The sequence below is a fragment of the Sturnus vulgaris genome, chromosome 15 (genome assembly GCF_052056855.1).
Source record: "Sturnus vulgaris isolate bStuVul1 chromosome 15, bStuVul1.hap1, whole genome shotgun sequence".
NCBI classification, from domain to species: Eukaryota; Metazoa; Chordata; class Aves; order Passeriformes; family Sturnidae; genus Sturnus; species Sturnus vulgaris.
This window is the reverse complement of record NC_142257.1, coordinates 1,623,286-1,637,753: the sequence shown is the minus strand read 5'-3', so window position 1 is coordinate 1,637,753 and position 14,468 is coordinate 1,623,286. Positions and strand designations below refer to the sequence as shown.

The window sequence follows — 14,468 nt, the reverse complement described above, 5'->3', positions numbered from 1 at the left end:
CCCACCTACAGAGGGTCATGCAGGCTGGACCTTCTTGGGCAAGATTTCAGGACTAGGCAAAAAAAGCTGAGGCAGAAAGAAGTACTTAAGGAATCTTTCAAATTCTAGCATTCAGACCTCAAGCTACAAATTCTGATTCCAACACTGGATTAATGCTACAGGATCAAGGACTACAATCCCTACAGACTGATCAGTGCTGCAAAAGTAACTTGGGTGGGGGCAGAACGTGATGGAAAGAAGACATTTAAAGTTTGAAAAAGTCTCAGTAAAAACCAACTCAGTATCACCTTAAAGCTGATTCCAGAACTGAAGATACATCTTGAAAAGCAAACTGGAGACTAAAATACATCCAAGGCTGAAATGGGGGTTCACTGGCACAATGGAAGTGCTGTGCACTAGGAAGTTCCACTCTATATGAAGTATCCAGGATACTGAAAGTTTCTGAATTGAAGAATAGCTATGGTTCAGAATTCTGATTTGAGAAGATTTACCAACTACAGTAGGCTAGACAGGAAAAAGCAAAGCTCAAATCCTCTTAAATTACTGGTGTCAGAGCAGAAAACCCGAGGTTGAAGTCTTGCCATGATTTATATGCAAACACAAGGCACTGTTCAGGTGAAAGTCACCCTGAAAGCACAGAATGCCTGGAGCAAGGGACATAAACCCGAATTTTTACATCAACTCCACTGCTCAGACAGCTCAGCAAGGAGTGGGTCTTGGCTGTGCTGACCCACTACAGGCAGCTACTCAGTGAGCATGGATATATTCCCTAGCTACCAGGAAATCATCTGATATGCCAGGAAATATTTGATATTGAATCCCAAAGCAGACAGTGTAAAGCTCTACGTGACTGCTATGCTGTAACTTTCCTAGAAGCAAAGCCTGAGCTCGAATGCAATCCTTCATTTTCTGATTTGGTCCACAACACAGACTCATAACTGGGTATTATTTTACAGCAGCAGCTTTCCCTGGGGAAGTTTGCTCTGTTCCCTAGCTCAGGATCAGTCTGTAACTCCCTGTGGATGGGTTGAAGGCAAAGGAGTGAATCTCTCCTGCAAAGAATTAAGCTGGGAGACACAATTTGGATGAGCACAGAACGTCCCAGTGCCAGTTCCCAGATAACCTCACACCACCTTCATTCTGTTTGTTGCACTATCAGCAGGAAACTGGAGAAGTAGGGCACGATTTTTGCCAGGAGCAACTAGAGAAGCAGATCAAAGTTTGTGCCTGTGATAAGAAAAGTTTCAGAAGCAGACAACAGAAGCCTGTCAGCTCGTGTACAGCAGGAATCCGCCTGGGATTTAATCCATGGAGATTTCTGTGGAAAGCTGTGCACCAATGGCCAAGCTCTTGAGCAGTGATTCATATTCAGCAATTTCCAGCTGTCCTGCTACCAACTGGCAAATGTCTTCCTCTCTCTGCAATTCATCTTCTCTTCAAGAGCCAGAAATACAACATTAGACACTGCAAGATAAGCTCCTGTTTCTCCAAGACACAGCTTGCTGGAGTAATTTCGGTTTTTAAGCACAATGGATGAAAATATTTAAGTCTTCATTACACATTTGGGGTGATTTTGAACAAAAACTGCTCGGGGAGGAGTGTGGCTGAAGTGAAAACAGAATTTCTCCACGTGCATCCATAGGAACTGCAGGAAACCTTCAGCAAGGTAAGCAGGAGCCCTGTTATTTCATGTCTATCCTTCACCACATTTTTAGGAGATTGCCTTTTGAGTTGGAAAGACCACAAAAAAAAAAACCTGCACCTGAAATCAAGCACGTACATTTAGCCCTATCAAAGTTTAGAAATAATTCCACAATTTAAACAAGCGCCACAGGGAAACATCTTAGTAATGTTACATGTTTGCCAAGTATGTCTGAATAATGCCAACATAAGAGGTGCTTTTGCAAGGTCTACATTCTCCAGAAAAACGAAATAAAAAACAAAAAAGAAACCAAACCAAACGGAAAAAAAAAAAAAAATTAAAAATCAAAATAACCAAAACAAAAAATAAAGCACATGAATTTGGGGTTGAGGTTGGAATAGGAGACAGTTCAGACCTGGTTTAATCCTGAGAAAGATGGGTCCTGAGAAGTACTAACAGTCATGCTTCTTTTCCTCTTCCCCACTGGAGATTCTAAACACTGAACAAACAATAGAGGGTGGCAGTGCATCAAACAGTCTTGCTTACATTGCAACATTGGCCGGCGCAGACAGGCAACACCGAGGCGTTTGAGAAAGAACAGGGTAGCCAAATGCCATCCTTCTTCCACCAAGCACTGTACTTTTCAAAAAAAACTATCTTTCCATCTTTTTTTTTTTTTTTTTGGAGTAATATTTTGATTCTTTATAGTGGTATTTTTATTTTTTTTTTATTTTTTTTTTTTTCCAAGGAAATTTGACAGATGGGACAAGGTAAATTTCAACTGTGAGCCGCTCCAAAATGGCACTGCCTTAACCAGGGATAGCAATGGTGACATTTGGCTCTATTAAAAAAGGAAATTCAAGTTTTTGCTTACAAAAGCAGCCTTTGGTTCCACAAACTGCCCTTCCCCCATAAGACATTTAGAAAAAGTAAATCTTCAGTAAGGAAGAGGTAGAAGGCATTTAGTCACCTTAAAGTTTACTTTCATAAGCATGCAGGGCTTATTTCTAGCAGAGCTGGAAATTCAGCTTTTAAGGTGGGAGCAAAATTTCTCCCAATCACCAAATTAAAATTTGGAAAAAAAAAATTCAATTTCATTTATTTTTTTTTTTTAACATAACTGACAGGAAGCTACTGGAACAAGATTACCATGCTGTTCTAGTCTTTGTGACTGATTTTCTTTGAACTGTGTAGAATCATCTCTAAAAAAAAAAAAAAAACCCCAAAACTACACTTGGTTACAAAAAGAAACATTAAATACTGAATGGTGGCAAGTGTTTCCTAGACAAAGAACTTGATTCCAAACTGAAGGAACCCATTCCATATTTTTGCTCATGTAAAACTATTAATTTGCTGTCGGGTCAGGAACTACCTCCCTAACCCCTGAAACATAAGTGAAGCCCATGCCCACAGACAGTGTTTTACCATCCTATCCCTGCATGGCTCCCTAATTAAAGGGGAAAAAAAAAATCAAATGGTTTTGTAAGCAATTTTGTCTTGCATTTCAGCTGATCTAAAATCTCAAGTGTTCCTCCTCTAAAGTAAGCACAGCAGCAATTTCTAGGCCATTAATCCACACCAAGATGAACTGGAGTGCAGCAATGTCGACCTAGCATGACTGTGCAAAAGTATAGAAAAATGGCCCAAAAAGAACAATTGGAAATCAGAAACTAAAACTAGGAAAAAACCAAAATAAAAGTTTTCAAGTTCTACTTGGAGTTCATGCCAGAGAATTAAGGAGCCTAAACTGCTCGACACAGCAGAGAAAAATAGAGCTGTACAGAGTGAAAGTATGAAACTTGGGAACAAACAAAGTTTAACAGCAACAGGATTACATAAAGACTGCCTTTCAGCTGGAATTACAAGCTTTTCCAACAATGGTTGTCTCTAAACACTCAGTGCATTGCACCTCTTCAGACAAGAGCTGGTATCTCACATTATCCAAGTTTTCCCCCTTCTATTGCTCATGGCCCTGAAGTTGGCATTCATACAGGCAAACAAAGGTAAACATTTTGATTACTGGTAGTGCCTAACCAGATGAGACATCCTGGGATGGCATATAGAGAAGATAAGTGGGAATCTTGCTTCCAATAAACAGCTTGATCACGTACTTTTGTCCTGAAGTTAATTTCTAATCGGTAGCATGCTTAATGCATTGCCAATGCTGCCTGTCTGCCCGAGCTCGACATACAAATTGCAGGATTAAGCATATTTCACTCAAGAAAACTAAAAATGAAATGAAAAAGTTGCCTTCTAGGCAGAAAACATGCACTTCTGACTATGTTTACCCATCCCAAAAAGTGTAAAAACCTCAGCCCACCCCCCACCCACCCCCAGCTTTTTTTTTTTTTTTCCCCCCCACAAAGTAAACTGAGACAAAATTTTTCTTGTACAGCAGGTGTGCTACAGCTTAACAGTTTTCCCATCAACATAATTGCATCATTTCTTTTCTTTATCAAGGCATCTGCATGTTGGCTCTTGGTCTTATCCACAATTCTGATGGTTGAAGAGACTTTACCAGTCTGTCACTGCAAGATTTAAAGCCTTGCTGACTGGCAGGTCAGGAGAGCTCCCACGTTGGCACAAATTGTTTTCATCCTAGGAAGTGTCAGCCCCCAAAGCCAAAGACAAGATTTCTCTTTATCATGGAGGAATAAAATGCTATGACAACAGACATCTTGAGAGAAGTAGTCAAGTATTCTCTAGGGTTAGTTTATAAGCTTGTTGCAAGTCTAGAAGTCATCTTGCAATCAAGTGCATCTCCCAGGTTGGGTCAGAGACTCACAGCATTTACAAATGGGAAACCAAGAAAACCAAGTTCTCACAGCCAAGAACTGTGGTTTAGCATCCAAAATAGCAGTTTTAGCAATGGATTTTACAAAAGTTGTGCAGCTGGAATCAAATCACACAGGCATTCTGTCTGCAGCTGGGAAACAAAGAGCTTTGGACTAACCTTATTACAGTGACGCCCAATACCCATTAGGAAGTTATCTGGTTTAATGTCTCTGTGTATAAAATTCTTTGTGTGCACATATTCAATTCTACTGATCATCTGTAAAAAAAACCAGCAACATGTAAGATTTCAAAGAGAACAAGACATTTCATTAAACCTTCAATGAAAGCATGAATTTTTAGTGTTACCTTCCTCTGTAACTTCAGTTTATGTATCTGCTTAATGAAAATCAAGGTTTTAAAATGCTGTCTGAGTATCTTTTTTCCGTGTCAAAAATTCCATGATCTTGGTCAGAAACTGGCAGACCAAATACCTGAATATTTCCCAGATATTGAGGTCCATGTTTCTAACTATAGCATCCTATTAAAAAGTAACTTTTTTCATTACTTCAAAGATTTTATAGCTATCACAAGCCAATTTTAAAGCTCATTCCCTCCCACCATCCCAGTTACTCATTCATCTGGTTATTCATTCATCAAACATCACTTTCCCAGGTAACAGTTTACATGGAGCAAGTCACAACTGGATGGTGGCCCATGCTGTCATATCTAGGCTACCCTGATCCCAGAATATCTGGAGGGACTCTGGCACATCTGGGGCACATCTGTGTCATCCTATAGAACCAACCCATTTCCTGTGGGTGAGATCACAGCCCGTGGTTATGTGGCACAACTCTGCTCCAACACTCCCCTTGCAGGCTTGAGTTGTTACATCACCCCCCTGCCAGCTGTTTGCTGGACTGTGCCCTAAAAGCCATTTCTGAGCACTGATATCCCCCATTTCTTCCTGGTTCTCCCAGCTGACAGCTAATTAATGTTTATCATCCAAAGGAATACTGCACAAAGCCCTTGTGGATTCTCTGGAGATGCTGTCACACCCAGACTCTGGCTAAGTGAGCAGGCAAGTGGCTTTGAAAAGCAAGCACATCACCCTTTTATAGGGCAGCTGAGAACAGGGACAGCTGACCTTGTCTCCAGACAAATGCTTTGAGCTTCCTTGGCCAAGAGCCTGGGATTCTACGAGCATCTGGCTAAGTGACAAACTTGGTACTGATATCAATTACGTAATATTAGATGAAATTTCAACTACCATTGAAAAATTCAACTTGAAAAACCCTCACTGCTTTTCAAGGAGCTGAAGGCAGCACAATCAAGCCATTTATTAAGCAGCAAGGAATAAATATGGCTGCTCATTTCAAAAGCTGTATTCTCATGACCAAGTTGGAAAAATATCAACTGCTATAAAAAAAGACTTCAGAGAGTTTTAGAGGCCTCGATTATGTTGGAGGTACAGTGGCATCTCCACTAACAGCTTGAAGAACTGTCTGTGAGGACCAAAGAAGCCATGCAGTTATTTATTATTAGCTCACTGTCTGGTCCTAGAGGCTACAGGAGGGACAGACTTGCATGTTGTCACCACAGGTCCTATTGAATCACATCACCCACAACTGGAGACTGTTTCAGCCTCCCTACCACAACCCCCGTGGTGATAACTGGCAGTGAATCCACCCAAATTAGTCTGAATATTTTAATGAAGTTGCCCTTAAAGCAGCAGCACAAAGGAGCTGGCAGCTGCAGTGCCCTCCCACTCGGTGCATTTGGTAGGGCAGAGCACACAGGAACCACCATTACTTTGTCCTTATTTAGGTCAAGTGTTCACTTAGTGTATAAAACACTGCATTAATTATTTAACCCACTCTGCAGAGAATCCCTCAGGGCTCTGAAGCTGCTCCCACCAAGGTGTGCACTTACCTGGTCTGCTAGCATAAGTACTGTTTTCATGGTAAACCTGCGAGAACAGAAGTTGAACAGGTCTTCCAGGCTGGGCCCCAGAAGATCCATGACTAGAACATTGTAGTCCTTTTCTTGACCATACCACCTGCAAGAAAGGAAATGATTCAGCATTAACAGGAATCCTAATTCAGCCCAGGATAGCCTCAGTGCTCTCAGCTGTAAGGGCACGTTGCTGACTGATGTTCCATCTTGAAAGCTAATGAGAAATTAATGCTGGTAATATCTTATTTTTCCTGGAAACAGAAGTCTGAGCATAAACCAGAACACACAAGTTGGCAATTTTCCCTGAAGAGAAAACATTACTCTAACAACCAAAATACCAAACACCACAGTGAAAATGCAACCAAAGCAGCAGTGTCTTTATACTGAGGGGTGTGCACAACACCTGGACTGAAATTCCTCTGCAGGACACTTTTCTCTCATTGTTCCTGCATCATTTCACTTCACAAAACCATCTTGAAACGCTTTAGGCTTTGTTTCAGGCCTGACTTTTCTGCACCAGACCAAATCAGTTCACTTGCATACTTTTTAATTTATTTCTCTATTTAAACAATGCCAACCGAGTTCTGTTGTCCAGTTAAATTGAATATAAAGGCTCTTTATCAGGTTTTTAATATCACAGAGAAAGAAGCACTTAAGTGTCAGAAAAGCAAAAGTAGAAACATAAAATATTAAATGCAGCTATACTGTGATAGTAACTTTAAGTGCCTAATACATCAATTTTGGACAAAAATAAAGGCTAACAATGCTGTGAGGACAAACTGAAATCTTTCCACGGATATTTTCCTTTCCAATCCATGTTTAACATTTCCATCATCCCCTGCTTTATGACATCTGCAGCTGGGGGTGGTATCTCCCCACCCAAGCTCCTGAGCAGACCTGGAGGCACACCCTGGACTCCTGAACATCTCAGCTATCAATCTCCTCACTTGAAACACAGGCCTGGAATATTCTCCTCTGCAGTCCTTCTGCACAGCCCAGATAACTACAGTGAAGTGACAGCTGTGTGTGAAAAGCTGTTTTGAAGCTGACATGACACCTGTTTGATCAGAAAGCTGCAATTTTGCCTTTTCTAAACTCCTTTTCCTTACATCAAGGACCTACTGCCAGTAATCCAAGGAGAATTTCCCTTAATTTAATTAATTCCCAACAACAGTGGCACAGACAAGGTACCTCAAGGATGTGCCTCATAAGAAGAGCATGCAAATAAAAAAAATAATTTAAGATTCAGCTAAAGTAGCAGTTGGGGCTTAAATATCTGTACAGACACTGTATTTCCACTTTAGGCAATGACTCCACTACACCAATGCATGGTTGTCTGGAAAACAGTTACCACTGATAAAGTCAACAAATTCCTAGGTACTCACAGGATTCCAAGCTTAGCTTAGCTAGGATAGTAAAATAAAATGTTTACAAAGCCAGAGAGAAAAGATTCTATATTTGGATTTGTTTCAGGAACTACTGGCCTGTACCTTCCCTGGACTGTCTGGATTCCAGGAGAAACCAAGCCCTTCATTCCTGCATTGTTATAAATCTGATAAAAGTTATATATGAGCTGTGGCTCACACTCCTTGTTTCACAGATCAGTCTAAGACCTTTATTCATTCCCTGCATCAAAATGGGATGCAGAAATTATGTATTTTGAAAGCAGTTCAAAATTCAAATGAAATGTCAACAGAACAGCTCTGTAACTCCAAGGGTCACAGGTGAAAATGGAACATTTTGGTCACCTAAAGAAATGAAAATTGGAGCAAATGACCTGCCCAGTTATTCTGTCCTATGAAATTTAGGTTTGTTGTGAAAAAAACCCCTACATAGTAATGGGCTGAAATGAAGAATTCTAAGGAGTCAATCAAGATCTAGATAAAGTCCTATTTTCTTCAAGGGATGGAATTCTAATTGAGATGCTGGGTGTAACTGTTGAGCACAGCAATGGTTCAGTGCCCAAGAGATGCAGTGGAAAGGAAAAGGATCAAAGATCAGCCTTCACTGGAGCTGAGAAAATCCAGTCTCAGCCTCACAGCCAAGGTGAAGCTGATGTAAAGGAAGCCCACCCTGGAAGGTACATTTTAAAAACCTTTTTGTTCCTCCACAGGGATCTGTCTGCTGAGTAAGTGCAGTAATTCAGGATGATTGCACAACCTTTCTTTGGCCTATTTCTATGTATGAATAAGAAAATTCTCATCTCCTGACCATTCTGCACTGGTGGAAAGCACACTCAGTTCTCCAAGACAAAGAAATAAGGCAGAACCTCTTAATATTTAATTTTTACCTTTACCTGCCTGTAATTCCTCATTGAAAACTGTGACACCTATTCATTTCACTACTGGCAACTGGAACTTCTTCCAAGGTATCAGAGTGCTTTATTTACTTTGCTAACACTCAAATAAGTTTACATTTCCAGGGAAAATGGGATCAAGAAGTAAAGTAACACAATGTCAATTCAAGGTGTAGGAGCTGCTACTACTGGCATGAATGAAAGAACATAAGAAGTCTTGGTTTTCTTAGGAAAACTTGGATATTAGGATATATAAAAGCTGGTGTCCCAAAAAGAGATCTTCACAAGTTCTTGTCCTGCATCTGCAGGGAAAATTGGAATTATCTACTGCTATGAAGGAATGATCCATACAAAGCCCTGGGCACCTCTTAGGTGGCACTGGCACCTCAGAATACAAATGTGCCCTCATGTCTGAGAGATCCAGGGACTTCTATCAGCACACTTCAAGTCCTTTCCCTCATAATAAAGCTGAGGAAGCAACACATTTTAACTAAGGGAGAGTTTTGGAGGGGAGTGAAAAGTTGGAGGAAGAGACTGAACTGCTTGAGAGCCATTTTGGGTGGGTAATTACCCTGATTTAGTTACATACAATGTATTATTTCAAGAAGAGAAGCGAATTTACTGGAAAAAGTTCTCCTGATCTTTCTCTAATTGATTCCTACTCTGCTTTACTTCCTTACATAAAACATTAACAGGACAGAATCATGAGAATGGTTGAGTTTACCCTTGAACAGGCAGTGTCCCACAAACACCTGATAGAGATGTCACAAACCTACTTGAGCTTCAAGGTGTGCCCAAGCTCCCAGGCAGGAAAATGCTTCATCACTCTCCCTTCCTCATCTGTTTCAAGCTACATAATCCAACTATTCCAATTAGTCAGAATACAGTAAACCTCTTTTATGAACCATTTTATCAGAGCATAGTTAAAAGCTGAGCATGGTGACCTTAATTTGACTTCAATGACTTGTGTGTGTGACAGACCAAGACTGGCCACGTCACCAAGTTTCCAAATCATGTGGTTTGAGAGCCTCTTCTATAACCTCAGCATAAACACGAAGCTGAAATTCTCTAACATCTTGGATTTCACTATTTGAGCTCTGTGGGAACGTCTAAGTCACAGCACACAGGAGTTTGAAAGTGTTTAGTTTCTAAATAATACACAAAAAAGCAGGTCTGATGTCAGGTCACACAAGTGGATGTTTACTTGAACTGACATGGGGTGGGTTTTTAAATTCTCTTGACTAACCTTGAGACAAGGAAGTGAAGTCTTGATGCATATCTAGTACTTGGTGGTAAACACTGTAGTCAGCTCTGCCCAAACTTAAAATCCTTCTGCCTTTTCACAGCTGAATCTTTCAAAAAAATCTATCATGTCTATTTCAGCAACTGCATATTTTGTAAATAATGTCAAGGACAAAAGAAATGTTTGAAGAAGTGCTTGTTAATAGCTTGGTTTGTTTTGCTGGCGTTTTTTTGTTTTACCTAACATTTAATTTGGTTATTAATAGTAATTTTTTCACATCTTCCTTTGAAAGGGTCAAACAGAACTAGACCTACTAGCAGAGAAAGGGGGTGAAGGGCTAATAAAATCACAAACAAGCCATAAAATTCCAGCCCAGTTTCACACTACTGTGTCACTCACAATTCCAATCAAGAACCAGCAGTTTCATTCACTACACTGGCAATTATAATAATTACAATGAGGTAACAAACCCAGCATAAGCATCCAAAATGTGTGAGAAATAAATAAAAGAATTCAGAAGATACACATTAAAACAACAATTCAGATCAAGATGAAGGAAATTACTGAGTTAGTAAAAGACAGCTGGAAGCCACTGGTAAAGAAATCCCAAATCCCAGAATTCTGAAGCCATGGAGGCAATAAAGGCACCTCACTTTGCCTACAGCTTATAGAAAAAACCAGAACACGAGCTCAATGTCATAAAAAAACTGTTCCCACCACCAGACAAACCATGACAAGACCATTTTGTTCCAACTTAATAAAAGCTCTCCTCAATCAACACCTGCTTTGCCAGGTAACCCATCCTCCATTAAAAGCTTCTGTCAGCTCCATCACTGACTATTCCCACAGGGGCACTGGCAACCTGGAATTACAAACTGAGCTACAGGAGGCTTTGCTTTTGTCAGACAAAAAAAAAACATCTCCTGGTGCCTCACTGCAGGGAAGGACAATTCTTCCAACAGTGGAATATTGAAATTCAAACCTTTACATTTCCACAAACATTTATACTCCCATTACAAAAAGGTGATTGTGACTTCTTTGATATTATATAAACTTTTACCACGTTCATAAATGATGGTGTGTGACCCTATGATTACTCTGTGTAATCCTATGGAATTAAATTTCCCAGCACTTGAGTTTTCAAGCAACAAGTGAAAGAGTTCTCATGACAGAAATGGAGATTGTCAAAAGAACTAAGGTGGATAAAAAAGCTGTTAGAACAAAAATGTAAGGTGAAAAAGCAAGCTGGAAAGAACCTGCTAACATAATTACCTGAGATCACCTAATTAGTAAGTTTGACAAGTCAGCAGGCACATGAGGGGGAATATGCAAGTCTGGAAAGCCTCGTGGACACAAAGGATTCAGACATCCCACAGTGATCTGGTGAGTGAACACTCTGGAACTGTATTCCAACCCTGCCAGCCCTAAGTCATTTACACAAAAGTCTCTGAACTGGCATTAGTCAGATGATGGCACTAAAGAGAAAACACTGACCTCCCTGTAATTACACAGCTCTGATATCCCCGAAAAATACCAAGTTATCCCAACCAGCAAAAGTGCAGCTGTTCTACACAGAACCTGTGAATTGGGATCACTGCTGCAAGCCCTGTCACCTACTCAGGAAAGGAAATCCAAATCCCAACAAGGGCAGAAAGGATTTCCAGAAAGATGGGAGGATTGTGAGCTCTGCAATTATTTACTCAAACAGCTCAGCAAGGCAGTTATGGAGCTGTGCACTTACTCATTGTAGATCCAGGAGGATGGGAAAAGGGAAAAGGTTATAAACAAAAATCAAGGAAAAAAACAACTGGCAGTTGACTGCCTGTGGGTACAAGCTTTATTTTTAGGCACAGAAGTTTTCTGGCTCTCTCTCTGTCCAACAACACAATCGTGAGCACTGCCCTGCTGGCCTAGAAAGTTGTGATGTTGCACCTGAGTGATTCAGACTCCTCTGCTCCCATGCTCTCAGCACAGACAGCTCCTGACAAATAATGACAGTGCAGACAAACTGGAAAGTGAATTATGCCTGTAAAAATGCACTGAGTCTTCCAGACACTGAAACAACACCGAAGAGAAAGGTAATCCATCAGAGATTCATTTCTAAATTGATACATTTTTATATTTCTACTTTATCTCCCTTGAAACTGGAAAAGCACTTAACTGTTAGCCAGCTAGGAGTAATAGAAATGAACTTCACATAATGTGGCATGACTGAAATCCTGAAGTGCAATATTTAGCAGATGTCACCTAACGTTAGTTGCCATGGAGAGCATGAATTAGGCCACCCAAGCACTAAATAAAGAAACAGCCATGAACACCCCACGCTAAGGAGCTGGCTCCACTCTATAAATACAATTCTGGATCACTTTTTGTACAGTTCTGGGAGCAAATCCACCAAGGATGCCAGCACAGCAAGGAGGAGGTTTCATGTGCCCAGGGGGATGGTGCAGCTCACTCCCTGCTCTGCTGAGCTCTCCAACAAACTCCATTAACACCTGGGAGCAAGTCAGGAATTGAATTTCCCCTGCAAAAGTCAGGAGTTGCAGCTCAGTGAGAAGGTGAACTATTAATCCACGGCAGGGACAGCAAACATCACTAAGGAAAATGATATTTTAATATTATCTGTGCTCATTTGTTTCAAACAAGAGTAATGCTGACCTCAAACTCCAAAAACTGAGTTAAGGCAGGGGGAAAAAAAAATTTCAAACTGTGGTCTCTTGGATGCTTTGACAGACTCCACAAAGATTAATTAACACAAGAGTTTAGAGTGGTGGAAAACAGGAAATCAATTTCATTTATATATATTTATTTTCATAATGAAGGAACCATAGGTATTCATTTAAAAGATTATCCTCCATTTTATTTACAGGCACATCTATCAGATGGTTCTACCCTTCAATATGCAAAGTAACTAATAACAAAATTAATAGTGAAATTTATGGACAGAATCTTTTTTTTGAGGGGGGAGTGGGGTTGCTTGTGGGTTTAGTGAATGTTTTTCTGTTTTTCTCATGGTGGTTTGGGGTTTTTTTTGGTGGTTGGTTGGGGGGGTTTTATGCTGCAAGAAGTTGCTGAGAAAGTTAAAAATGAAGGTTTTTGAGAGGTGTGTTTACAGCTTTTTAAGCACTGCTAAAAAATTCAATATTTCAAGTGCTTGAGGCAAACTTGGTTGTGATTAACTCTTAGATTACCAACCTTGATCACATTTTTCCATTATAGGTAGTATTTAATGAAGATGTATAAGGGTAGATTCTATTAATAATTATCCAGCAACATGGCAGTAATCAACCAAAAGCACAAATATTGTAGATAATTTTTTTCTAGAAAACTCAACTTAATTGAGAATTTCTCAACATCAAAATATTTGCAAGTATTGCATTGAAAAATTCAGAAGTGTAGAGACTGACTCACTCAGTTTGCAAGAGAACTTTGAAAAAAAAACCAAAAAACAAAACTCAAAAAACACCAAGTCAGTAACTTTCTGTTTTTAAATTTACAAATAGCTGATCTTCATCAAGGATACAACCAATAGTTGATGAACACCATAAATGGCAAAAAACAAGAGTGGCTGTCCTAGATAATTTAAATAAGTGAATAAAGTGAATAAAGCTTTACCAGAGTTATGCTGTGAACAAATACCCAAAAATCAAACACACTCTGCTGCATTTCTCCAAGGCAGCACCAGGAATTGGGGAATAAAGGTGGATAGTTCCCAACTAATAGGATCAGTGCCCAGTTAACAAGATTACAGCTCAAAATGCTTTGTCACTGAAAAAGAGTGGGGGGGAAAAAAAAAAAAAAAAAAGCAAAGGGCAGCTGATGAGGGAGAACAATGAGAATAAACCCAGCAGAATGCTGGGGGTTGGCCATTGTGTCCTAAAGGCACAGCAGACTGTCACAATGTTAAGCTTGGTTCAACAGCCTTTTGGGAAAAATTAAAGTAATAATGAAGCAAAAAAAATGTGGACATCAAGAATAAAACACGGCTGAAAATTTTTTGCAAGTGTTAATGAAGGTTTTGTGAAACTTTCAGGTTAATTTCAGAAACTTTGCTGATTTTCCAAGAAACAACAAGCAGCAAATTGAAAGATCTAAAAGGGTTTTGAATATTCAGAGAACGAAATTTCCAATTTATTCACGCCAACTTCATTTTTTGCTTCTTTCTGTGCAAACAAAATGTTCTGTTACAGTGGAATTAAGGACCAAGGCCCCTTGTTCAACCTCCACAACAGGTAAAGGCTCACTGTTGACCTCACAGAAACATTAAACTCTTAACCCTAAAACTGAGATTTTTGCTCATTAGTTTCTTGCAATGAGCCAGAAATTCCCTCAAATCAACCTTAAATGCCGTAAAAAGAATTGCTCGGTTCTAGATAACTTCAGTGACACTCCAGACAGGTGTTTTTGCAATTCCAAGCTGCAATCACATCGAAAGGCAGAAGTCAGCTTTAGAAACAGCAGCCCCAATGAATGAGGAATTGAGACCTCATTTATTATCTCAGCTCTGAGTCACAGAACCACAGCAGAGACCACTTGAGTGAGGCAAAGTCACATCATGC

At 40.0% G+C, this 14,468-nt stretch overlaps 1 protein-coding gene across 4 annotated transcripts in view; it reads right to left on the bottom strand.

Moving 5' to 3' along the window:
• The window catches only part of CSNK1A1 (casein kinase 1 alpha 1), a 32,324-nt gene that overhangs the window by 13,908 nt on the left and 3,948 nt on the right, over positions 1 to 14,468 (bottom strand). For 2 of the 4 annotated variants that reach the window (XM_014891201.2, XM_014891199.2), the window contains exons 3-5: positions 6,347 to 6,473; positions 4,596 to 4,694; positions 2,058 to 2,141 (exon numbers count right to left, since the gene is read on the bottom strand). In XM_014891201.2, the coding sequence (XP_014746687.1) occupies positions 2,058 to 2,141; positions 4,596 to 4,694; positions 6,347 to 6,473 (310 nt within the window). The remainder of the gene's footprint in view (positions 1 to 2,057; positions 2,142 to 4,595; positions 4,695 to 6,346; positions 6,474 to 14,468) is intronic. The other 2 variants (XM_014891202.2, XM_014891203.2) reach the window with 1 other exon arrangement.